Source organism: Lampris incognitus, chromosome 4 (assembly GCF_029633865.1).
Source record: "Lampris incognitus isolate fLamInc1 chromosome 4, fLamInc1.hap2, whole genome shotgun sequence".
NCBI lineage: Eukaryota > Metazoa > Chordata > Actinopteri > Lampriformes > Lampridae > Lampris > Lampris incognitus.
In genome coordinates, this window is record NC_079214.1 from 63,417,907 (window position 1) to 63,445,159 (window position 27,253).

The 27,253-nt window shown below is 45.7% G+C and overlaps 1 protein-coding gene across 1 annotated transcript in view; it reads left to right on the forward strand.

Annotated features, from left to right (window-relative positions):
* The first annotated feature begins 16,268 nt into the window (after window positions 1-16,268).
* Window positions 16,269-27,253, forward strand: part of lrrk1 (leucine-rich repeat kinase 1) — a 130,511-nt gene continuing 119,526 nt past the window's right edge. Inside the window, exons 1-2 of the mRNA XM_056279404.1 lie at window positions 16,269-16,386; window positions 21,959-22,155. Coding sequence (XP_056135379.1) covers window positions 16,269-16,386; window positions 21,959-22,155 — 315 coding nt within the window. The remainder of the gene's footprint in view (window positions 16,387-21,958; window positions 22,156-27,253) is intronic.

The following is a 27,253-nucleotide window of genomic DNA, read 5'->3' on the forward strand; positions in this document are numbered from 1 at the left end:
AAGGATTCTGGAGACGAATGGTAAATTGGAACCAGGCAGTAGTTGTTTTGTTCAGTAAAATCTAAATTAAAAATTTTCAGAGTTGGTCTGATTATGGCACACCTTCAGGGGACGAGGGAACTGTACCAGTGGATGGAGAGGAGTTGCTGATGGTAAGTCCGTCTGCAAGATGCTAGCCGAGGCTAGCTGCGCATGAATGGTGCTAATTTTGGAGTTGAAAAACTGCAAAGAAGCAGAGCATTGTCCATTAGAAAGGTTACTCTTCATATTGGTTTCAGGTGGATTTAGTAACCTTTCAACTGTGAGGAAGAGAGTTCCAGCATTCCCTTCAACTGTACTGATGATATTTGCACAACGGGATGTTTTAGCATGTTGAAAGAGCTTTTAATGGCGTATATGATCCGAATACATTTGTTTGTGAACAGCAAGTCCAGTCGTGGTGCAAAGCCTCTCAAGACGCCGACCAATAGCCTTGAGCTGATGTAATTCAGGTGTGTACCAGGGACAGTGCATTTTAACGTCATTTAAGGCCACCAATGTCCATACACTTACACAGAAACTGCATTAGCTTCATGCCTTTGAGATTTTCTTTACTGAAGACAGAAGTGACATAAAACGAATGATCAATACAACAATAAGCTATGCACAAAATATGTTAAAGAAACCAGTGCAGACATAATAGAATAAAAATAAGAGTACTGCACAAAAAAACCAACTATATTACAAAGACCTCAGTACAATATGCATAATGTGGCACTGTTCTACAGCACACATGGGCAAATACAGCTCCATTTTACATGCAACCAAACAGCAAAAAATAAAAACAGTATTCAAAAACAAGTGACACAAAATGAATCACAATATAAATAAAGTATTTCACAAAATACGATATAACAGAACCCAGTGCAGACATAACAGATTATAAATATAGTAAAATAAGAGTATTGCACAAAAAACTATGTACAATATGCATAATGCAGCATTGTTCTACAATAAACATGGGGCCATACATAGAAAATACACTGGAGGCAGCGTTACGTTAATGATTGCCAGTTGAGGCAAATGACTGAGTCTGTGCAGTCCATTCCACCAGAGGGCGCTGTTTACATTCGGAATGGTCTAAGGCAGTGGTTCTCAACCTTTTTGGGGTCCTGGACCCCCTGCGTATTTTTGATCTACCCTGAGGACCCCTCCACCTGATCTTGGGGGAGGGGGGTTGCAATTTGATAGAAACAGTAGAAACTGCATTTTAAATTGCATAATAGCATTTATTCACTCTTTGGGGCAAAAATAAGAGCTTTCAGTTGTAACTTAGATATAGTTAACAAAACAGAGTTCTTATGCAGTAACTTTCAGATATATGTAACAACACAGAATATGTATTCAGTAACTTTCAGATATATGTAACAAAACAGAATATGTATTCAGTAACTTTCAGATATATGTAACAAAACAGAATATGTATTCAGTAACTTTCAGATATATGTAACAACACAGAATATGTATTCAGTAACTTTCAGATATATGTAACAAAACAGAATATGTATTCAGTAACTTTCAGATATATGTAACAAAACAGAATATGTATTCAGTAACTTTCAGATATATGTAACAAAACAGAATATGTATTCAGTAACTTTCCGATATATGTAACAAAACAGAATATGTATTCAGTAACTTTCAGATATATGTAACAAAACAGAATATGTATTCAGTAACTTTCAGATATATGTAACAACACAGAATATGTATTCAGTAACTTTCAGATATATGTAACAACAGAATATGTATTCAGTAACTTTTAACAATGCAAACGGGAGCGAGATCTCTTATTAAAATACAATAAATGACACTTGTGAAACAGATGTAATTAGAGAAAAAAGTCCTGTTACCCTTTATAGTTTAGGTAGATAAAGGTCTCAGTCACATTTGAGTAAAATAATCCTATTTCTATAAATGTCACAGGATCTTTTTTTTAAAGATATTTTATTTTCACGGACCCCTTGCAATTACACCACGGACCACTAGGGGTCCGCGGACCCCCGGTTGAGAAACACTGGTCTAAGGCCTCAAGTTGACTCGCTACCCCAATTCTACAGCCTTACTCGCCTTGCCTTTCTTGCGGCAAAGTCGTCTATGACGTCATCATAACACAGCTGTTGTGAGACCACATGATTTATACTTCTGATGGAAAGTCCACTGAGACATTCTTGCAGCATAGCAGATCTCAGGTAAATTTTTAATGAGTTTGAGCTTTGAGAAGCTCTTCAGCAGCGGCCACTGTAACAGAGTGGCAGAGATTGTCAGAGCTACCCACATATCGGGCTAAATTTCTGTCAGCCTCTTCTCATGCAAGAAGGTCAAGAGTTCCATGTTTGTCGTGTTTCTTGATGGCAAATGTGGAAAATTTTGCATTTCCAGAGCAAGTTCCCTGCCATCAATATCTGGCTGTCCATCATGGGTTACAGCAATGCTCAGGGTTTGACAGTACCCCAGCAGCTCTTCTTTTGGCATGTTGGTGAAGTTGAGGAGCTCTCCAAATTTGTCATTCACCTCTCCCAGGTTCTGAAATCTCTCATCAAGTGAAGGGAGGGCTGTATCCACTACCTCTTTGAGGAAATTGCCATCGTCTGGTTTGTTTAAAGTGTCTGTGGACCCCCCTTAAAGCCATGTTTCTTTCAGCTAAGGACTAAATCATTGCCACCAATCTAGCGAGAACTTCCCGCCATCTGTTTCTCTCAGCCTCAGCAAGCGCCATCTCCTGAGGCAGAGGTGTCTGCAGGTGGCCCAGGATTGAAATATTTCAGAAGTGCATCTGAAAAGAGAAGATGAGTGGACATAACCATTGGGCGTTACATTATATTAATTAAATAGCTGGTGATGGTGAAACCCAGCCAATAATGGCACCTAAGCCACATGAAGCCTGCCCTATACCATTCTAAACACAAACAGCAATTGTAACGTCTCAAATCGCACCAATCTGAAATTGAAAAACATAAGCTATTCGATGAGCACATCTCTCACATGATGCATGCTGTCCATGCTGTTTGCCATAGATATAAGGCTAATCAATAATGCAAATGGAAGGCCTACAACTTTTAATTAGCTATTCATTAACAAAGGGGTGGAAAAGGAAAAGCATTTTAATTGACTGTTACAAGTAGGGCTGGGCAATATATCAATATTATATCGATACCGTGATATGAGACTAGATATAGTCTTAGATTTGGAATACCATAACGTTGTGATATGGCATAAGTGTTGTCTTTTCTTGGTTTTAAAGGCCGCATTAGGCTACAGTAAAGTGGTGTAATTTTCTGAACTTAACCAGACTGTTCTAGCAGTTTTATTATTTGCTTTTATCCACTATTGCATCCACATTACTGATTATTATTTATCAAAAATCTCATTGTGTAAATATGTTGTGAAATCACCCAATAGTCAGGGGAGGAAACCCTGTCTTTGCATTTTATTTTGATCACGGTCTTGTATCAGTAAAAGCGCGTGTGACATGATGACCTACCCTACAACTGAACATTTAGCCTACTGCACAGAAAATACATATATACAGTGTGGATACAGTGTAACGTTATCGCCGTTCCGCCTCAAGTGAGATAGGATTTTTGGACCGAGGTTTGCACATGTAAACGAATCCTGGTGGGGCTGCTGAATTTAGCTGTAGAAAGTCATTCTGTGACTTCCCGTGAGGCGTAAATAGTCCAGTTTGTGCTCTGTGATAAAGTCATTGACCACAGGGGCTTTGTTGGTAATAGATCAGATATTGCAGAGGGCCAACTTATGACTGGTTGTGCGCATATAAACAGCTGCTTTAACTAGTGGAGTTAGCACACTGGTCTACATGCCACCTGCCGTAATATGGGGTGTGGATAAGAGGCCTGGCGCCTAACAATCGATTGATCGATCTCTCTATCGATCGATATCTCATTGTTTTTGAAAAAGTCTACAATCAACTCATGGTTCCCTTAAAAAAACACAAACTAAAGGTGTCCCGGTGGGGTAGCGGTCTATTCCATTGCCTACCGACACGGGGCTCGCTGGTTCGAATCCCCGCGTTACCTCTGGCTTGGTCGGGTGTCCTTACAGACACGATTGGCCGTGTCTGCAGGCGGGAAGCCAGACCGGATGGGGGGAACTGGGGGGAATAGTTTGATCCTCCCACGCGCTACGGCTACGTCCCCCTGGTGAAACTCCTCACTGTCAGGTGAAAAGAAGCGGCTGGCAACTCCACATGTATCGGAGGAGACATGTAGTAGTCTGCAGCCCTCCCCGGATCGGCAGAGGGGGGGGGGGGTGTGCTATGCTATATTAGATGCTTCTCTACTGCCTCCTGTTCATGCTCCAAATTCATGTGTTGTCACTATCGGTAGACTGTATTTACCAAAACAGAGAGCTTTTAATTTGCTTTTAACGAGCTTTTAATCGAATGTCCATAAGGATCTACATATCTTATACCTCACAGTTTATATAAAGATGGCTGGTGTGCCTCAGTTCAAGTGGCGGAGACAAGGAAAGTCAAATTACTACGTAGATTAATACTGCCATACAACAGTGTAACAGGTAAACTGACATTACAGCATAAAATTGGCAAGTGAACACAGAAAAGGGCTCAATAAGAGACAAAAATAATAAATAATGGTGTTTAAGAAAGTAAGGGTGCAACAGTAACAGCCAGCACCAATTCATATGCACTGTAATGTACCAACAGAGGCCATTTAAGGGCTAACGTAGACCTTGAAGAAGAGAACTTTTAGGCCTTTCTTGAATGAAGTAAGCGAGTCAGCATCTCTGATTGAGACCGGGAGGTAAGTCTGAACCTAGAGCTTGTCACTTTAGAATTACAAAAAATGTACACCCATGAATCCATGGAATTACTAATGTAGTAGAACTATAAAGAAATTATTGTGGGTCCCCTAGGGGTATCATAGGGGTGCTGCGGTCACTCCGAGGTGCTGTGTCGGACAAATTCTGCAAAGAATCAAGAACATTGCTGCACATCCAGTTTTCTGTCACAACGCTCAAATGTTCCTTTAGTATCCTTAACCTGTTGTTGCCCACATGAAGTTCACAACCCTGCTGTTGGCTTTCCAAGCACTTCACGGAACTGCACCGACTTACTTACAACCCCATATTAACATGCACACTCCTGTTCAACCTCTTCATTCTGTCTCTGGAAGGCTACAGTCTATGACCACTTCAAAAGTACAGATTTTACTCTTTTCCTTTACCCAAGATGGTGTCATACACCCACATCTTGCTATGAATCACTTTCGATGAATAACCGCAGCTGGGGTTTGAACATAGTAGATGATTTCAATAAAGATGTATGTGGAGATGAGTAAGACTCACAAATGACCTTCCACCAAGATCGTGTTACTTTTCATTAAGAACCCGAGATCGCTCCCGCAATTTGACAATGACTTTATTCCAGTCTGCACACTTTTCACTTCTCAGCCCAGTAGAGCACATTTGGAATGATGTGAAACAAATGAAGTGACCACTGACAGTATCTGGATTAATAGTCTCTGTTGTGTTGTTATTTTTGTGTAAGGTGATGATGACTGACACCTGATCAGCCCTGATGCTGTGTCTAAAACTTGGAGCCGCTTCATTGTCATCCAGCCCGGCCCTGAAGACAAAGGACACATCTCTTACTGACCTGTAGGCCTTGCTGACCTGTAGGCCTTGCTGAGGCCACTTGAGAAACACAAGGTACCATGGACGAAGAAAATGGTGAGAACCCCTCGTAAATGTCCTCTTTTATTACTCAGCCTTCCCTGACGTGAACTTTCCTGTCAGGATCAAAAATCCGCGCAGTTTACCACCGATGATTCGTTAGCTTGATGGGTAGCTGGCTACTAGCTAGTAGCATGCCAACTAGGCTCACCAACCATCCCCTAAAGCACAATCATCCTGCAATTGGAAAGTAAATAAAAAGTTAGGATTGAACTCATACGCATGTTGTGTATCTTGAGAATCCCTTAAAGTGACATTGTGTAATTTTCCTACTACTTTAGCAGAAAAGAGTGACAATTTCTTCGCACACAGGAAATGACATCTACGAGGCATGATATGAATGAACATGGGATTTGGGTGTTTTTGCTACAGCAGTTGAGCACATTTATTTTTACTTGTACTTCTGAAGAATACTAAATAAAAGTAAATGTGCTTTATACCCAGATTATCAGTACATGTATGAGAATCTATATAAGAAACCCATCATATACCCCACCTCCAATTCCCTATTTTCGTTTGTGGAAGTTGACAACCCTAATGCCAATTGTGGCCTTGGTTCTTCAAAGCTCCCCTTCAAAGCAAAATAATCATAATCATAATAATCTTAATCATCGTCATCATAATAATAATAATAACATCTTAAGACACTGAAAGTCAATCCAGCACATTCGAGTTTCTTTAGAGATAAAAAAAGAATTAAGTGAGAGGGGACGCAAACTCCCTACTTTACTAGCCTATATCTGGTAGTAAGTCAATGTTGGCCTTTTACCCTGATATTAATTAAATTTTAAGTATAGGTAGTTATATTATTTGTCAGATTTAGTACACTGGTTTTTAATCGGTAGAAAAAGAATTGTAATGTGTCAACCAAACTGACAGGTTCCCGATTCCTAATACTTTGCTGTCTTGCCAGTGTGACCTGAGTTTGAAATGTGAGATGTTTTATACCAGCTTTTATACCAGTCTTTATGATAGGTTCCATGGGATCACGGTGAGTCACGACCTCGGCTTAACGCATCGGCGTCGCCGGGTCATTTTACCGGGACGTTCTGAGTGTAGCACAGAACAGAATTTCAAATTTAAGTTTATGTGAAGTCCGGCAAAAAACAGAACTTGTGTGAATGTCTGATAATTTTAGTAACTTGTGTGTGTGTGTGTGTGTGTGTGTGTGTGTGTGTGTGTGTGTGTGTGTGTGCACGCCGTGCATGCGTGGGAGGGTCAGATGGTCAGCACTGAGTCACGTGACAAGTTAAAGTGGGAATAATAATAATCTTTATTTCGGACACACATCCGGTCCATAGCATAAAAGCAACAATACAATAAAAAAAACACATTTAGGCCTACATGACACCCCTACACTCTATGAGCACACATGCACACATGCACACATGCATGCATGCACACACACAACATGAGAGGCGTCCACACATGCACCGTACAACACAGTCAGTTCATAACAGATACAGGCTGTCTCGCCAGTGCTTCTGAAGTCTGGATGTGAAGCGACAGCAGCTTTTCGTAGGGCTGGTTAGAGCCTCTATGATGCTGTTCTCCAACACATCCAGGCGACACATACAATTATACATTAGCCGTCTCAAAAGTACATCACATGTCTGAGGACACAAACAACTGACTGGCACTATGCCATCTGGGGACATGAAGCAACAACCTCACAACATCACTGTAAGCTCCTCTGGGCCTCTGCATATTCCGCTTCCTGTTTCCTGTAAGACCAGAGATGGGCTCTATACAGAGGCGCTATAAAAGCTCTAAACGACGGAACACTTGCCAGAGCGCAGAGAACTTGTGAAGCACTGAGAACTTCCGAAGCACTGAGAACTTGTGAAGCACTGAGAACTTGTGAAGCACTGAGAACTTCCAAAGCACTGAGAACTTGTGAAGCACTGAGAACTTCCAAAGCACTGAGAACTTGTGAAGCACTGAGAACTTCCAAAGCACTGAGAACTTGTGAAGCACTGAGAACTTCCGAAGCACTGAGAACTTCTGAAGCACTGAGAACTTGTGAAGCACTGAGAACTTCCGAAGCACTGAGAACTTCCGAAGCACTGAGAACTTCCGAAGCACTGAGAACTTCCAAAGCACTGAGCACTTGTGAAGCTATGAGAACTTCCGAAGCACTGAGAACTTCCGAAGCACTGAGAACTTGTGAAGCACTGATAACTTCCGAAGCACTGAGAACTTCCGAAGCACTGAGAACTTGTGAAGCACTGAGAACTTCCGAAGCACTGAGAACTTGTGAAGCACTGGGAACTTGTGAAGCACTGAGAACTCCCGAAGCACTGAGAACTTGTGAAGCACTGAGAACTTCCAAAGCACTGAGAACTTGTGAAGCACTGAGAACTTCCAAAGCACTGAGAACTTGTGAAGCACTGAGAACTTCCGAAGCACTGAGAACTTCCGAAGCACTGAGAACTTGTGAAGCACTGAGAACTTGTGAAGCACTGAGAACTTCCAAAGCACTGAGAACTTGTGAAGCACTGAGAACTTGTGAAGCACTGAGAACTTGTGAAGCACTGAGAACTTCCGAAGTAACATACCAGCCTGGGCATAGCTTTCACAGCACTGCCGGTATATCTCTCTGCCATCCGTCACATCATCAGGCAGGACATTTCCAAGATATTTTATTTCCCTGCATATGTCGAGAGGACTACTACAGAAGATAAAAGAAGAAACGTGTAGGGGAGAAACAACTCCATCTTTTTGAAATTTCCTAAAAGAGGAGGAAGGGTAAGAATTTAGCCTATGTAGTAACTTTTCAATACCGTTTGAAATTGCCTGTTGATTTACGACATGAACTGGACTCGGCTGCTATGAAGACAATGATCGTACGTGCCGTTTAGCCAGCGGGCCATAACCCATCTGACCCCACAGCATACTTCTATTGTCCTTTAGCGGGGTTTCTCGTAAATAAATCAAATTTCGAAATGTTGCAGGCCCCGGGTTGCGGTCATGCAAGCAGATTATATTCCCTGTAATACGGGAGAAATAAGTTGACAGAGACACGTATGCTGCTTTTCAGACGTTGCTCTCAATAGAATTTATTCAAGATCACATGCATTTTCTCTTTTTTCCTTCCTATGCATTTTCTCTTTTTTTCCTTTTTTCCTTCCTATGCAGTTTGATTATGCATTTTCTCCTTTTTCCTTCCTATGCAGTTTGATTATGCATTTTCTCCTTTTTCCTTCCTATGCATGTTCTCTTTTTTCCTTCCTATGCATTTTCTCTTTTTTTCCTTTTTCCTTCCTGTGCAGTTTGATTATGCATGTTCTCCTTTTTCCTTCCTCTGCAGTTTCTCTTTTTTCCTTCCTGTGCAGTTTGATTATGCATGTTCTCTTTTTTCCTTCCTATGCATTTTCTATTTTTTCCTTCCTATGCAGTGTGATTATGCATTTTCTCTTTTTTCCTTTGTTTAAAATGTATATAAAAACATGAATTTGTATAAAATATGAAGGATTCCCAATTTTCACAAAATACTATAAGAGTACACATAAGCCCATTTCCCTTTAACTCAGTGAGCTCACATTAACTCTGCTATGTATATTCTTTAATGCCATAATACAACATACTGTAACGGTCACGGATGAATAGGCTCGGTAGCCCTTGGCTAACGGGTCGGACCCTTTAATACCATTACTGTATTACAGCACTGTATTAGATCGCCCCCTACAGTACAACCTGACCTAATAGTATTTATGGCGGCATAATAATGCATTAACAATATGATGTGGCATAACGCCATGTCATGTGATATGACCAGTTAGTTAGCAGTGTGCTGCACAGTTTTACCCTTATTCAAAACTGCCAACCTTTTATACTGCTAATATAACCGCTGCATTCCATTGGCTTTAAATGTATTAATAAATGCATCGGCTTTAGTCGGGTAAGTATTTGACTTGTTAAATTTCATAAAATAACTTGAATCCGCCGTTGCACTAACGTAGTGCCTCGCTAACGTGCTCGGGTAGACTCGCGATGACGCAATCACCCAGGAGCACGTGCTAGGACCGCCGGGACGCATTGTTACATAGATGCTAAGTGAAGCATTTCAGAGAGCTAACCGGACATTAACTCGGCTTTCATTTTAAAACAGGATACGTATGAAAAGACCGTGAACATGCACATTACTACATTACAACATTTCCCATGAACTGAGCTCTCAAACCAACCCAGTCGCTCGGACTTTCGTGATGGTGTACCGGTTATTTTCTTGCCCGGTGCGGGATTCGATCCGGAATGTGCTGCACCACAAGGCGACATCACTAACCTCTCGGCTAAGGGGTCAGACCCGTTAGCTAGGGGCTAACGTGTCTTATTAGTAGTTTACAGTCGTCACCCTCCCCGGAAGCGCCCCCTCGCCCTTTGTTCTTCCCGCGCTCCGAAGAGACTTCTGAGGATCTGCACACTTCCGGATCCCACCGCTGCCACCAATGTAACCGGTTATTTTCTTGCCCGGTGCGGGATTCGATACGGGGTGTACTGGACCACAAGGCGACATCGCTAACCGCTCGGCTAAAGGGTCAGACCCCTTTACTAACCACTCGACTGTCGAGCGGTTAGCGATGTCTGCTGCGGTGCGGGCGATACGGGTTCGCGTCCCGGCCGCGGCAGTTCCTGTGGTTGCCCCCCGAATTCGCTACAGTACGTTCCGAAGCCAGGGCCCTCTACTGGCTGGGAGGGACAGTGCGTCGATATTAACCAGCTAATATTATTCTCCCATGAACGGCTTTTAATAAAACACGTACAAAACGTGACCACATATTGTGTGCGTCACACATAAAAAGAACTAAAACGGCAACGACTCGTTCGTTTTAATACAGGCACACAAAACCAACCACCCATCCGTAACCGAGCACATTGCCGCTACGTGCGGGTTTCGATCATGCGCGCACCGCACCACGAGGCGACGTCGCTAACCGCTCTAATAAGCGCCTGCCGTTATCATCTCGTTGGCTAGCCGTCTCGGCTCGTGGTGCGGTGCACGATGGTTCGAATCCCGCAGCGGGCGGAAATGTGCTCGGTTCCGCCGGTCCCTGCTCGGGCGCCAACCTTTGCTTTATTCGGTGTGTAACCAACCAAGTGTCTGTTTGTGCCTCTTTAAACAGAAACGCATCAACATGAGGCCGGATTTAAACGGCACTGCAACACCACACTTGTTCCAGCGGCTGGTGGTAGTCTGCTACCCAAGTCCACATAATTAACTAATGGACCGGAACCGATCCTCCCTCAAATAAACGTCAACCCTTTGTTTTAAGTAAACGCGCAAAATATAAAAAAATAAAATAAATTATCTTCTGCCGTGATTGGTAAGTTATGACTCGCAAATGAAGGAGAATGAATGACATGACAATGTAACAAGCATGAATGAATGACATTAAAGAGATGGTTTAGCTATTAAGAAAAGACAAGGAAATCAAATTCTAGTTCGACATTTTTTCTCTCAGTCTTCGTCAAATGGGACTTTTTTACTGTTGTAAAGCAGTTAACGGTTCAACCCCACAGAAAGGAACGTCTTCTGTATTTTTTAGTATATTTGTTTATTTCCAACGTTGAAAAAAAATGAAAATGTTGTGGTGACCCACGTCTATATAACGAGAGACATTCACCTAAGAGGACGGTGTACCTTTAAGGGAAGAGGCGAGGGGTCAGATAATGCACTTCCGCTTCCGGTTGACGGTTCAGCGTCGTTGTCGAATGTATGACATGCTAAGTTGGAGCTAGTAAACTACCTCGACTACGTCCACTCTCACGTCTCCTGTCTCGTTGTTTTCTAACTCCACAATGTATAATAAAAGAAACCGAAATCAGAACCAGCAAACGATATCATCGTCAAACATTTGTTTCAAATCTCGGCGGTTGGAAGAGGAGTAGGCAGAAGTTTAAAACTTTTCTAGCCCTACCCCCCTTTTTCTGTCCTAATATTTCAACAGTGAACTGGGTGATTTAAATGAAAACTCAGCCATCCACCACCAGTGACCACCACGTCTGGTAAATCAAACAAAGGTCATTCCTTCAACACAACAAGAACAACACAATCAGAGCAAGTGCGCAGCAACATTTACACAACTCACGCGAGACGTCACAGCTCCATCCCATATCCGTTCAACATATTATTTTAAAGAGTCTTTTACATTCGATCATTGAGTCACATGTTTTCATTTCACCACTGCAGTTGTTCCATATCGTGACTCCTTTGGTTGTGGCACAGTGATATGTTGCATTTGTCCTTACTGGGTTGTGTTTAAACGTACATCTTCCTCTCGGGCCATAATTACTTTCCCTCAACTGGAACAGCCCCTGGACACTGTTGGGTACTTTATGATTTAACACTTTGTACATGATCTGAGCAGTTTTAAAGTCCACCAGATCTTTGAATTTTAGTGTTTTTAGTTTGACAAAGAGTTGGTTTGTTGGTTCTCCACAATTGGCTTTGTTTACTATCCTTACGGCTCTTTTTTGAATAATGAAGATCGAATCGGTGTTGGTTTTATATGTGTTCCCCCACACTTCCACACAGTAGGTGGTGTATGGAAGTATGAGGGAACAGTACAAGGTGTAAAGTGAAGCTTGATTTAGAAGAACTTTGACTTTGAATAGTACTGCGATTAATTTGGATACTTTAGCCTTGGTATAACTTATATGTGGTTCCCAACATAATTTATTGTCCACTATTACCCCAAGAAATTTAATTTCAGTCACTCTTTCTATTTCTACATTGTTAATCACGAGTTTCTTGTTTGAGTTCATTTTGCGGCTACCAGAGATTATAAATTTTGTTTTACTTTAATTCAATGTTAGTTTGTTTTCATCAAACCACATCTTTAACTTCATCAGCTCCTTTTCCACTCTATCCAAGAGTTGATCCAGATGATCCCCACAGCAAAATAAATTTGTGTCATCAGCAAATAAAATGGCTTTCAGAGATTCAGACACTTCACAAATATTGTTTATATAGAGAATAAACAGTAATGGTCCCAACATTGAGCCCTGGGGGACCCCACATGTGACGTTCAGTAGGTGGGGGTTAAAGTTTTATAATTTAACATATTGATATCTGTCTTTTAGATAGCTGGATAACCAGGAGATGGCGGTTCCCCTAATTCCATATGACTGTAGCTTTTTCAGTAATAATTCATGGTCTACGCCGGTGTCAAGTGCTTTTTGTAGATCCAGAAATACCCCTGTTGCATATTTTTTGTTTCCTATTGCCATTGTTATTTCCTCTATAAATTCTATAAGTGCAAATGAAGTTGTTCTGTTTGCTCTAAAACCATATTGCCGATCATACAGTACATTATGTTTTGTGATGAAGTCATGTATTCTTGAAAAGTATATTTTTTCTAGTATTTTTGGGAACTGTGGAAGCAAGGAAACAGGTCTATAATTTGAAAGGACGTGTCTATCACCAGACTTATAGATATCAGTTCATATATTCCGATATTCAGTGGTATCAGATCAAATTTAAGTGGCCTCTTACAACAAACACGAGTGTGTGTGTGTGTGTGTGTGTGTGTGTGTGTGTGTGTGTGTGTGTGTGTGTGTGTGTGTGTGTGTGTGTGTGTGTGTGTGCGTGTGTGTGTGCGTGTGTGATTTTATTTAGTTTTATTTTCTAAAGCAGAACAGAGTAGCAGTACCAAACACAAGGACTAAAGGGACATCTGTCTGTGCCCTGTTGTCTTCTGCCCAAAAATTAGCAGGCTTAGAGAGAGTAGGCATATGGATGGGGGGGGGGGTTAGAGCAAGAGGGGGGAGAAGGTAGAGAGAGACAGAGAGAGAGGTGGAGGAGGTAGAGAGAGAGGTAGCGAGAAAGAGAGAGTTGTAGAGAGGGGGAGGAGGTAGAGAGCGACACAGAGAGAGGCAGAGAGATAGACAGACAGAGAGAGGCAGAGAGAGGGGGGGAGGAGGTAGAGAGAGAGGTAGCGAGAAAGAGAGAGTTGTAGAGAGGGGGAGGAGGTAGAGAGCGACACAGAGAGAGGCAGAGAGATAGACAGACAGAGAGAGGGAGAGAGGGGGGGAGGAGGTAGAGAGAGAGGTAGCGAGAAAGAGAGAGTTGTAGAGAGGGGGAGGAGGTAGAGAGCGACACAGAGAGAGGCAGAGAGATAGACAGACAGAGAGAGGCAGAGAGATAGACAGACAGAGAGAGGCAGAGAGATAGACAGACAGAGAGGCAGAGAGAGAGAGAGGCAGAGAGATAGACAGACAGAGAGAGGTAGAGAGAGGGGGAGGAGGTAGAAAGAGGGTAGAGAGTGGTAGAGGGGGAGGAGGTAGAGAGAGAGGGGAGAGGTAGAGAGAGACAGAGAGAGAGGTGGGGGTAGAGAGAGAGAAACAGAGACGGGGGGAGGAAGTAGCGAGAGAGACGGGGGGAGGAGGTAAAGAGAGCAAGAGAGACGGAGAGGGGGTAGAGAGAGCGAGGGAGACAGGGAGGGAGGGAGAGAGAGAGAGAGACTCGGGTGTGTCTTTCAATCATCCCCAATCAATCTCTCTCTGAGCAGACAGGAGAGGAGGCATCAGGAGGAGGCAGCAGCAGAGGAGGCAGTAAAAGAGTAGGCGGCAGGAGAGGAGGCATCAGGAGAGGAGGCAGTAAAAGAGTAGGCGGCAGGAGAGGAGGCATCAGGAGAGGAGGCAGCAGCAGAGGAGGCAGTAAAAGAGTAGGCGGCAGGAGAGGAGGCATCAGGAGAGGAGGCAGCAGCAGAGGAGGCAGTAAAAGAGTAGGCGGCAGGAGAGGAGGCAGTAAAAGAGTAGGCGGCAGGAGAGGAGGCAGTAAAAGAGTAGGCGGCAGGAGAGGAGGCATCAGGAGAGGAGGCATCAGGAGAGGAGGCAGTTAAAGAGTAGGCGGCAGGAGAGGAGGCGGTAAAAGAGTAGGCGGTAGGAGAGGAGGCGGTAAACGGCAACATGGCCATGCGGCAGCAGTAAGCAGGCTTTTACAGGACCATTGCAGAAGCGGAGGGAGGCAGGGAGTGGGGGAAAGCCAGTCGGCTGTAGACATGGATGACGAGGAGGGCAGAAGTGGATTTACTGCCCCACTATGAGCAGGTAGGTAGAAATAATAGTGGATGCTGCCTTTGGAGCGTCGCTCGTCCCAGTCCGTCTTCTTTGTTTCCACGCTGTGCCTGGAGCGCCACAGAAGTCCTTCAGACTACTTGGACACGCCCCTGTGTAATACTATATCAGTTAATGGATAACCATTACTATCAGCACCGTCAACACCATCAACACCATCAGTCAACTCTAACAAGCAGAAATTGCCGTGAAGCAGTGGTGCAGTTCAGATTTCCATCTCTCGTGGATTTCAGGCGGTTGAGCCGTTGTATCTGACTACTTGCTGCGTTACAGAGTGTCGACCTGTGAAACTAAGAGCTGTGCTCAGAATCTAGGTTGCTGATTGGACAGCCGAGGCTTTTGCTGTGATTTAATCAGCAAGGACAATTCCAACTGCAACTTTCACAGTGATTTAATCTGACTTGTTTGTAAAGGTTCAGCTGCAAAGGTTCAGTGGTGTGGGTTGTGGGTTTCCTGCTCGGCCGTGTGGAGGAAGTCAGGTTTTTTTGGGGGGATCCTGTTCTCTGTTCATATGTCCTGTCTGTCGGCTGTGTGAGATGATGTTAGATATATTCACATGGACTTGAGATGAGATGAAGTCAGGCTTTTTAGATTGAAGTCAGGTTTTTTTTGGGGGGGGGGGGATCCTGTTCTCTGTCCATGCCTGACATCATGAGAGGTCCTTTTAGCGCCACCAATAAAGTGCAGTTTTTAACAACAGTGGTCTAATAAATACAGATTACTCCCGCTGGTTACAGTTGAAGAAAGGAAAATAAAATCAGCTCTTCAGTAAAGGAGGAGAGACCAACACGTTTAAGACATCTTGGTTGTGAGTTAACATAACGGCATGCTGTGGTTGAGCTCAGCGTGGGACTGTAGGAGCTGTCCTCACACGTGTCTTCCCTCAGTATCAACTGCTTTCACTGCATATAGCTGTGATGTTGGGAGACAGTTGAATAATAATGTGCTAAAACGTATTGGTTGTGTTTATGGTACAGATTAAGCTTGACAGTATGCTGACGGTGTTTGGCAGACAACGTCTCTGTAGATATGTAGAAGATATGTAGAAGATATGTAGAAGATATGTAGAAGATATGTAGAGGATATGTAGAAGATATGTCAAGGATATATAGAAGATATGTAGAAGATATGTCGAGGATATGTAGAAGATATGTCAAGGATATATAGAGGATATGTAGAAGATATGTCGAGGATATGTAGAAGATATGTCAAGGATATATAGAGGATATGTAGAAGATATGTAGAAGATATGTCAAGGATATATAGAGGATATGTAGAAGAAATGTCGAGGATATGTAGAGGATATGTAGAAGATATGTCGAGGATATGTAGAAGATATGTCGAGGATATATAGAGGATATGTAGAAGATATGTAGAACAAATGTAGAAGATATGTAGAGGATATGTAGAAGATATGTAGAGGATATGTAGAGGATATGTCGAGGATATGTAGAAGATATGGCTCAGAGCCTCAGAGGAACGCCCCCATGAGGAATCGGGCCCTACGTGGTTCTCCTATGTTCCCCATTTCTTGCTTCGCCTGGTGGAAGGAAAGTGAAAGCAATGAGGCTTTGGTTGACTTCCTGTCGGGGAGATCAAGCCACAGTGGAAATTCCCCTGAGAAGTTGAGACTGTGGGAGTCCATGTATTTACTTGACCAGTTCACCATCAAGCTACAGCCATTTATAACATTACCCTATATATATATATTTACAGTATTATAGAGCCTAGTCCACCTCTAGACATTTAGGAATGAAGAGTAATTATTCAGGTTAAGAGTAAGTACGGTGTACATAGGTACAGTAAGGTTTGTTTAGAGAAACACTACAGTTCTGTTTATGATCCAGTGAGCAGTCCCATCTCAAGCCAGCAGCCATTCCTTGGCCTGTTTAAGTTTATGGTATTGGGATGCTGCTGTGGTGGATGGAGTACGGTTGCAGCCATCTCCAGTCTGCATAACTGGCTGTCAAGTACACAACACTTATCTTTTCCATTGATTTTTATTTCAAATTGTTAGGTTTATCTACAATTTCTATAGCGACAGGCATGGGCGCAAGGCCATGAGTACTGGGATGGCGTCCAGCGCTTCCCCTCTCCCTCCGTCCGTGGGGTTAGTGGTTGTGTCAGGAAGGGCACCCGGCGTTAACATTTTTGCCAAATCATGATGCGGATTGACAAGACCATACTGGATCAGTCGAGGCTCCATACGAGATTGGCCGAGGCCTGGGTTGACAACAGCCGCCATTGGTACTGTGCCCTTGCAGGGTACCGATGAAAACTCTACAACCCGCTGTGGCGACCCCTGAAAAACAGGAAACACGCTGAAAGAAGAAGAAGAATGTAAATAGGAAGTTAGCCACAACTCATGGTGCCAAAATGTCACTCAGTGTGCACAGTACTGACACGCTGTTATCCCTTTACACATTATACCGATGACAACGCTGTTGTGGACGCTGACACCAGCCGACTGCTACTTGCTGCATCACATATCACGTCCTTTGTGTCGGTTGGATTAGCATCTCAGATCCACCCGAGATATGAAATCTGGGCGGGACTTTCCAATGTGTCTGCGCTGTGACACTACAATCACACATCGGTGCACTGATACTGCCTAATTTCTGTAAGCGGATCCTCTGTAGCATCCTTCCCATCGGGTCAGTGGATGCATGAGGCCTTCTTGCATGTGTGGACGCAGCAGAGACCCTCTCCTCTGCAGCCCACTCTCCATGCACTGTGACCGAGACGGGAGCACTGATGGCACTATGCAACCTTCTGCAAACCGCTCAGCAGTCGTTTGTTTTCTTACCTGAACGTTAGCGCGTTTCTAACTGGACAGAGGTAAGAGAGGACATGGGGAGTGATGCAGAAAGGCAGTAAATGTCGGCTGATCTTCAGCACCGAGCTCCCGCCGCCCGACATGGGGAGCATGTTATCTCTGCGTGTTTGCTTTGTTTTATATTTGCCACATTAAGTCATGTTTAGCAGGAAATTGTCTTGCTCCTGTAGTCACGTTAAACACAGTATAAGAATATAATATCCAAATTAGTCAAGGGATGTAGTTGAGTTTAGGGGATCCCAGGTCTCTGGTGCACAGAGCGCAAAAAGAAAATCACTAGAAGTTGGAGAAACAGTAGAAAAAAGTAGTTTTTACATTGGCGAGAACATTGTACCAGTAATAAAAATGCAGATGACAGAAATACCGCTCTGGAGGATCTGGAGGATCAGGGATCAGGAACATTTATTTGTCATTTCATTCCATGCACCTGCCCACATGAAATGAATCGAACTACAAAAACACATATATCCAACATATCCAAATAAAATATTTCACTGTCCAAGATAGCGAACACCAGGATGACTGTTGGAACTGGGCTAGCAGTTAGCTTAGCCTGCCCCGCTTCTGCGTCCTGTCAGACCGCCCTCGGTGTTTCCTCCTTGGACGCAGCTCCAGACAGAGCCGTGGTCTCTGGGCCCACGTGACGCAGCAGACCAGGCTGGCTCCCCCAGCTGATCCAACGCCAGCTCTCCCAGTCAGACAACTTCGACGCACCTCCCCGCACTGCACACGACGACACCAAAAACACTAGCAACGCCGCCGCCAGACCACCCTCGGTGTTATCGGAACTGCCGGTCTGCCTGGGCTAGCAGTTAGCTTAGCCTGCCCCGCTTCCGCGTCCTGTCAGACCGCCCTCGGTGTTTCCTCCTCGGGCCCAGCTCCAGGCAGGGCCGTGGTCCCTGGGCCCGCAGGACGCAGCAGACCAAGCGCTCCAGATACTGACCAGATATAGGTGCTTTTGAGTATAACCTAGGCTACTAAAAATGAAGTATACAGACTATAACTGTGCTAGTACTACACTATACTTGTGATACTGCATGTGAGAAGGTGTTTTTCCCCTTTGTTTGTTTTGACTATTTATGGATGGATTATTTGTAATTAGATGCCAACTATGCCGATTTCTGGCTCTACTTTTATCCACATGTTTCGTTTCTGAAACTTCTTGTGGGCGAGGCTCCTATGTTTTCCTGCACGACCAGAGGTTAATCAGGTGCATAAGATAGCATTACTGCACAGTGATGGGAGGAGGTGCTGGATAACAGCAGACGTGTATTAATGGAGAAGGGGGCCAGTTATTGATCAGGGCCATGACTCTCCTCATCTAATGGTTTCCCATCCCTGAGGTATTCTCATATAGCCTGCCTGCACAGCCCGATCAGACTGACTTCCTTAATTATTCATAGAGTCGCTCGCAGAAAACACAGACAATGCAGTTCAGTATTTGCTGTTACACAATCCATAACGCCATAAGTCTTTAATCTCTTTTATCCACTCCATCGGCATCCTCCTCTTCATGATGTTTTAATGTATTTTCAATGGCTGAAATCAATTTAAGGGATCGTAGCATTCCCCTGGCTGGTCTATTTCTGGGAAATAGCGGATGGCCCTGGTATTTTGCTTCATAATCGTACGCGGGGCCTAAACAGAGAGAGGCGAATCCAGGGGAATCCAAGAAAACCACTTGTGACCAGTGGCGGACCTGGGTAGAGCGGTTGACATTTTGTCTGGACTTTTGTTTCACCCAATCACGGGTCGAGTCGTTAAAGTCATGAGTGGCCTTGAATAGTTTAGGACAGCAGCACCCCAGCGCATAGCCCCCCCCCTCGTCCTCTACGAGGCTGCTTATAAAGAATCATCTGTCACCGAGCTAACGACAGATATTGAACAGTCATCTATACAACTGCATTGGCATGTGGAGTTGTCCGGCCCTGACTGCCTGCGGGGGAGCTTGTTAACACCGGGTCACCATAGAGCAGATGGCGTCAGGCCCCCGAAGTATCAGTGCCTTTCATGGTGACCACAGGCAGTTAGATGAGCCCTAATGTATTACCCCCTCAGGGCTGAGGCCCCATGAGTTACGTGGCTGGGACACATGGAACAGTGCATGTGAGAAACCACTACGCTACCCACAAACCCAAAGCGACAGTGACGGGGCCGCCCATGCACCTTTTGAAAACCACACGGTGTGATAGAGAGCTGACATAAGAGAACCTCAAGCTGCAGAGGAGAATTTCCACCCACGGACGGCTGCGATTCACAAAGCTCAACTGCATGTCGCTTGAACGACGTGAGAAAGCACTCGTGGATCTTGGCTTCTAACAGCGTGACTTCTTATTTTCTCATTTGTGTATAACAAAAAAAATCAGAGAAATGAATTTGAATTTAGATAGTGTAAATATAATGACTCAGGAACTGCTGATTCAGTTCTACACTGCAACGATCCGGTCTGTCCTCTGCACGGCCATCACTGTCTGGTTTGGCTCGACCACCCAACAGGACAGGGACAGACCGCAACGGGCAGGTAAGAGAAAACCTGCCCTCCATTCAGGATTTAGACACCTCCAGAGTTAGGAAACAGGCAGGCAACATCACTCCAGACCCACCACACCCTGCCCTGGGCACAACCTCGTCCAGCTCCTTCCCTCAGGGAGGCGCTACAGGTCACTGTCCACTAAGACTGAACGCGTCACAGTTTGTCCCCCTCTAGCTATCAGGACTCTGAATTCCTCCCTATCCCTATAACCCCCTGCTCACACACCACTGGCATGCACGCCACCATCCCGCTAATTGTGCGTGATATGCTTGTTTCTGTTATTGTGTAACTGTGTTGTTGGTGATAATATGTGGCGTGTCTGTTGTCCATGGATGTGTTGTGCTGCACAGTTTAATGTGTACCGAAAAGAAATCCCACCGGCCTTGGTCGTGTGGCTAATAAAACAATCTAATCTAATCTAATCTAATCTACTGTGCTGTGTCGCGTCCTCTACCTCAGGCATGTGTGGAAGTAACCTGCTCACATCTCTGACATATTCCCTGCACCACTGCACCTTACCACCGCTTATGTCACCCGTATAAGTCAGTCCTTGTGTATATATGTGAAGAGTGTTGTGTTGCAGTGGTGTCCTTCTATGGTAAGTACACTGAGAGAGCCCCGGAACCGGAGTCAAAGCCCATGTGTGTGCAAACCTACACGGCCAGTAAACACGACTCTGGGTCTGATGCTGCGTACACGTTAGACAAACGCTAGTTTATAAATACTGTAGCGTGCATTGGATCAGTAGACACGTTGGTCCTTGGCTAACGGGTCGGACCCTGTAGTCGACTGGTTAACGTTGTCGCTTCCGGAGTGGGAGACACGGGTCTCGTCCCGGCTGTGGCGGTTCCCGGACTGCCCCCCGAATTCGCTACATTGGTGTCAGAAGTGGGATGGTGAGACCGTGAGGTCATCGGAAGCGCGTGCGCCCAGAGGCGTGAGGGGGCTGATATGCTGAAGGCTGAGAAAAGGTTGAGAACCACTGGTCTAGAGTACTTCAACCGTCCCTGGCAGAGACCCTGCTGGACGTCTGTGCGTGTGTGCGTGTGGGCAGTGTGCACGTGCCCACGTCAGTAAGCTTACTACGTGGGGTTTGTTTCACGCGCTGGAGAAACCATCCCACCAGCATCGCAGGGGACAACAACCTCAATTTAAAAAAGGCAGTTATGGATAAATTCAGGGCAGAGCATTATGCACGTGACGTTTATCAACCAGAGCAACGCGCTCTGCCAGCGTTAGAGACACGCTTTTATTTATTTTATTTTATTTGTACTGTAAATCTCTGACTGAAATGACGTCAGAGAGCCATTCCGCTATTGTCTGATTTGTTGTTGGTTACACAAACTTTCTCACAGGGGGAAAAAAATGCTTAAAAAGGCAAAAGTCTGAGTGAAGCAGGAAGGGAAAGGGATATTAGGGGCCCTGCGTGAGACTCCGGCCTCGCGGCAGCCTCGCAGCAGCCTCGCGGCGTGCAGCGATGGTATGAATTCTGCAGTAGTGCTTGGCTGCATGGCAGCACTCTAGTGGGATGACCTAGTTCCGCAGCTCCGCCGATGCCAAAACCTACGTCTGCTCCCTGGGCTGCGCGGACTACATGTAGTCCACCTCCAGCGTGCTCCTGCCCGGCTCCGTTTGATCTGATCGCCTCTCCAGCTCCCCTCTTGTTCCAGTCTCACCCCCCCCCTAACCATTTTCTCTAATACTTCTCTATTCCTCCCCTCTTGTCCTCCCCCTGTACGCTCTCCTCTATGCTCCAGGACCAGGCCTCATGGAAGGAATGGGAGCCAAGGCGTCATCGGTGGCGGGTCCAGGTCAGGACCTGTCTTTGGGCACGTCCCGTACTCTGGAGAACATCCAGGCCGCGTATGCAGGTGGAGCGCAGACGGCGGCGAGGGAGCTGATCCGGCAAGCCTGCTGCGTGGAGCGCAGTTCCGGAGGACCGCCGATAGAGGGCGTAAGTGGACCAAAAACGCTTAACCTGCACGTGGCATAGCCGGGCACGCTTGAGAAAATCAAACGTCGTGGAGTTTTGGGCTGGATACTTGCAGTGTTGATGGTGTCAGGGCACTTTGAGGGTGACTGTGAGGGGGCTTTCATAAGATATTTACTTGCAAGGGAATGCTGAGAAGTGACCGTTAGTGATGAGCAAGCAGGTAAAGACATCCACTGTTTATTCCACGCTGCTAAAACAGTTGAATTGGTTAGTAATTAGGGAGGTGTATCGCCACATTACCAGACCCAAAACCCCAGACCGCATCTGGGCCTATGTTCCGACATCAATAAACAGGGTGACTGGACATCCCCTATGCAAACTGGTGTCTCCAGAAATCTGTCAAATATCCAAATATGTCCCACTGTCTTCCGGCCCCCCCCCCCAAACTACCCAATTTTCACGAATATTTGTGGGGGGAATAAAATAGCCCGGCCCACATAACAAACCAGCAATCACACTGGAGGAGACCAACACCCCGCATCGCTCATTGGTTGATGGAGGCGTCAATCAGAATTCCACTGTGTGGTTGTCATGACGATGATTGCTACTCCGAGGAGGCAGGTGTGGAGGGGGAGAGCGTTCAGGTTGTTTCGTGGTGTTGGGGTCGGAAAGTGCCTTTTTATCAAAGAACCAACGAAGAACTTTTCAGACTGAATGCGCGTCGCAGTGATGGACCCTTCTGGAAGCAACACGTGTGAAGCAGAGTGAGGACACAGGCCGAGCCGGGCCGGGCCGGGCCGAGCTGAGGAAGGTTATCCCATTCAGAGGGCGCCTGCCCGGTCATACGCCACAGTACTCGGCGTTACTGAGGCGTCCTGTAGCTACAGTGACCCGTCCTGTATCTTCAGTGACCCGTCCTGTAGCTTCAGTGACCCGTCCTGTGGCCTCAGTGACCCGTCCTGTGGCTTCAGTGACCCGTCCTGTGGCCTCAGTGACCCGTCCTGTGGCTTCAGTGACCCGTCCTGTGGCTTCAGTGACCCGTCCTTCAGTGACCCGTCCTGTAGCTTCAGTGACCCGTCCTGTATCTTCAGAGACCCGTCCTGTAGCTTCAGTGACCCGTCCTGTAGCTTCAGTAACCCGTCCTGTGGCTTCAGTGACCCGTCCTGTGGCCTCAGTGACCCGTCCTGTGGCTTCAGTGACCCGTCCTGTAGCTTCAGTGACCTGTCCTGTAGCTTCAGTGACCCGTCCTGTAGCTTCAGTAAGCCGTCCTGTAGCTTCAGTGACCCGTCCTGTAGCGTCAGTGACCCGTCCTGTAGCTTCGGTGACCCGTCCTGTAGCGTCAGTGACCCGTCCTGTAGCTTCAGTAACCCGTCCTGTGGCCTCAGTGACCCGTCCTGTGGCTTCAGTGACCCGTCCTGTGGCCTCAGTGACCCGTCCTGTAGCTTCAGTGACCCGTCCTGTAGCTTCAGTGACCCGTCCTGTAGCTTCAGTAACCCGTCCTGTAGCTTTAGTGACCCGTCCTGTAGCTTCAGTGACCCGTCCTTCAGTGACCCGTCCTGTAGCTTCAGTGACCCGTCCTTCAGTGACCCGTCCTGTAGCTTCAGTGACCCGTCCTGTAGCTTCAGTGACCCGTCCTGTAGCTTCAGTGACCCGTCCTGTGGCCTCAGTGACCCGTCCTGTAGCTTTAGTGACCCGTCCTGTAGCTTCAGTGACCCGTCCTTCAGTGACCCGTCCTGTAGCTTCAGTGACCCGTCCTGTAGCTTCAGTAACCCGTCCTGTAGCTTCAGTGACCCGTCCTGTAGCGTCAGTGACCCGTCCTGTAGCTTCAGTGACCCTCTTGTCGAGCACCATGAGAACTATACAGAACAGAATGAGAGCCACAACGCAGTCAGGCTAACTACTTCATAGCCTCACGAAATAATATACATTTAGAGGAATGTACCGTAGAAGAAAACACACGAGCAATAAATAGCAGGCTACCCTTAACGTAAAACATGACGTACCTCGCTCCGCTTACCAAGGGGCTAGGGAACTATTAGAGCGCCATCTTGAGACACGTCTGGGAACAGCTAGCAACTTGCCAGAAACTCTGCAACGTGCTCTTCATCTCTAACGGTCTTCTGGTCAGAAACGGTTTAAACCGCTTATCAATGTTTCGAATCAGTTGTTGGTCAGTAACCATAAACATCTGGGCTAATTCTCCAGTTAAAATATTCATTTTCAGATGATTCTGAGCATTTGGGGGGAGGGAGTTGGAGTGGGGGGGGGGTTAGGGGCAGGGGGGAGGCGGTTAGCTGGCAGGATGAAGAGGAGGGAGATTTAGACGGGTGGAGAACCAAACCGCTACATTGTAGCGAGGCTCTTCTAGTCCTTTACATATAGTGAGCTCACACGCACCCGCTTTATCTTGAGCCAACGGGAACTTCCGCTAGTCGGGCGGCAAGGGAAACATTCTTCAAAATAAAAGTCCCCATACATAGGTATATAAGCCACCTCAAATTAAAAGTAGGTATAAAACGACATTGGGGTTGCGCTCACTTACGAATCCTGTGGCCCAAAAGTGGGCCCTCCTTGTCGTACTTCCCCTCAACATTTCCTCATGGATGTCTTCTTTACCCTGCAGGTGCATTTTGCCATGTGTTTTTTGCATTAGCTTCGACTGCCATTAATTATAGACCACTATGTAATTAATGCATTAAAAATGTAGTGGACTGCCCTCATTATGAGACTAAAATAAGACTCCAGGAGACTGTAAAAGCAAAAGAGAGATGCATGACAGAGCCGCTAATGCACCAGATGTTGAATCAGGATCAGAATCAGAATACTGTAGGAGTTAGGATCCACAATAATGCCTATGCCCTGTCGGCGTCCTCGTTTGGGGCTTTGAAAGTGGTCCCACTGAATATTACATCCATACATGGCCCTGGTTTTGGTAACATCATAGAGGCGGCTTGTTATAGCCTGGGTACAAATCATTTCTAAGGTGTTGTGCAAAACATTTCCTGCCATCACTTCCTCGCTAGTGTGCAGGTGTTTTTTCATTCTTTGAGGCCTCATGAAACGGCATTACGTCATCACAAACTTGTACTACTTGGTGTCTATTCGAACCAATCAACTTTCAGAGGGTTTTAGCAAAGGGAGGAAGTTTGATTTGACTGACAGCCAGTAACCGCGGGGTATTTTTAGACATCCCTCGGCCTGGTGAGGGTGCAACACAGTGAGCCATAAGCGTATGAATATGATAAAGTATTTATTAACACCATGACAGGGCAAGGGAACCGAACGGTTGCCAAAACAACAAAACCCCTAACAAAAGTACCCCCCCCCCCCATGACAGTGCTCAAAAGCACCAAGCCTGAAGACAGGAGGGTGGCAACCGCCCCTAAGCTAGTGTGTCTAACAGAGGTCAGCTACGTGATGGGGTGTTGGCCCACGGGCATCTTACCTTGACCCCCTCGCCCCAAAAGACATTCATCCCATTCAGAGGGAGCTTGCCCTGTCATAGGCCACAGTATTCACCTAATGGACTCAGCGTTAAAAATGTAGTGGACGGCCCTCATTATGAGACTCCAAAATAAGACTGTAAAAGCGAAAGAGAGATGCGTGACAGAGCCGCTCGTGCACCAGATGTTGAATCAGAATCAGAATCAGAATCAGAACACTTTAGGAGTTAGGATGCACAATAAGGCCTATGCACCGTCAGCGTCCTTGATTGGGGCTTCGCATCCATATGTGGCCCTGCTTTGGTAACGTCATAGAAGCGGCCTGTTGTCAATGTGCATTGCAGCACAGTACCTAGGCTATAAAAACCTCATTTTTAAGGTGTTGCGGGACAGGGATTTCCTGCCATCACTGCCTCGCTAGCGTTGAGGTAGGTTATTTATTCTTTAAGGTCTCATGAAACGGCATTTATAGCATCACACACTTGTGCTACTTGGCGTATATTCGAACGAAACGCAACTTTCAGAGGGTTTCAGCAAAGGGAGGAAGTTTGATTTGACTGACAGCCAGTGACCCCTGGGCATTTGTGGGGGAATGGGGACTTCGATATGGTCTTGGCTAGTTTCAGCGAGGTGGTGGAAGGTCACTCGTCTTCCCTCGGTCGGACTCCTGTTCATTCATTGGACATTTTTGTGCATTTTTCAGGAAGAGAAACGCACTATTCTTACAAACACAAAAACAAGACGAGTTATTTTTTGTGAATTTCTAGAACATGGTGTTACATACATGCAAATTAAGCACAGATGAAGTACACGTTTTCATGTCGTGGGACCTGTAATGACGGCATGGTTGGGTATGTCACGTGACAAGCTGCAGGGTGTTTGCCTGTGGTTTGTGTTGTTGGTGCTTTGTTAAAGCAGTGAGTGGGTGTGTTGTGTTTGGGAGTACGCTACATCCAACCCGGGCGTCAGGGGAGAACTGGCCTACTTCTGCTAGCAACAAACATTAGCCTATTGACCCGCTTGACAATTAGCGTCTGCAAAGATGAGAAGGGATTAAGGTTAACGTAGAAAACTGGAGTGGGCAGTTGTAAAACAGGGGAGAGGAGGGAAGGAGGATGTCTAACGGGAAACCTCACCTCGTTTCCCCCTTGAATCCGCCGTGTTGTGCTTGGTCAGCCTCCAGGGCCGGCTCAGTGTCGTTCATACGGGGATTTAATTTGGGTCCTCTGTTCTGCACCTAAAGAGATTAACCCTGTCACTCACACACCAGCCGTTTTCACTGTAACGCTGTATTTGTGTTTTGAGCAAAGGAGCTCAATGTAGGATCGTGTAGGCCAACCTGGCTGATGGTCATGCCACATATTTATCAGTCTAGTTATTGTGCGTGGTTTAGGTTATATAGGGATGTATCACAAGTTACAGGGGTAAAAAGTGGATCATCCATGGCTTGAAGCTAGGTTAAGAGGAGCGGTGATGATCAGCGAGCAGCAGTGTGGGTTCATGCCACCAAACAGCACCGCAGATGTGAGGTTTGCTTTGAGAATGTTGATGGAGGAGTATGGAGAAGGTCAGAAGGAGTTACATTGTGTCTTCACATTGTAACGACACAATGTAACTGCAATGTACCATTTGCAATATTCTTCAACCTTTATTTTAATAGGCAAGTTAATTAAGAG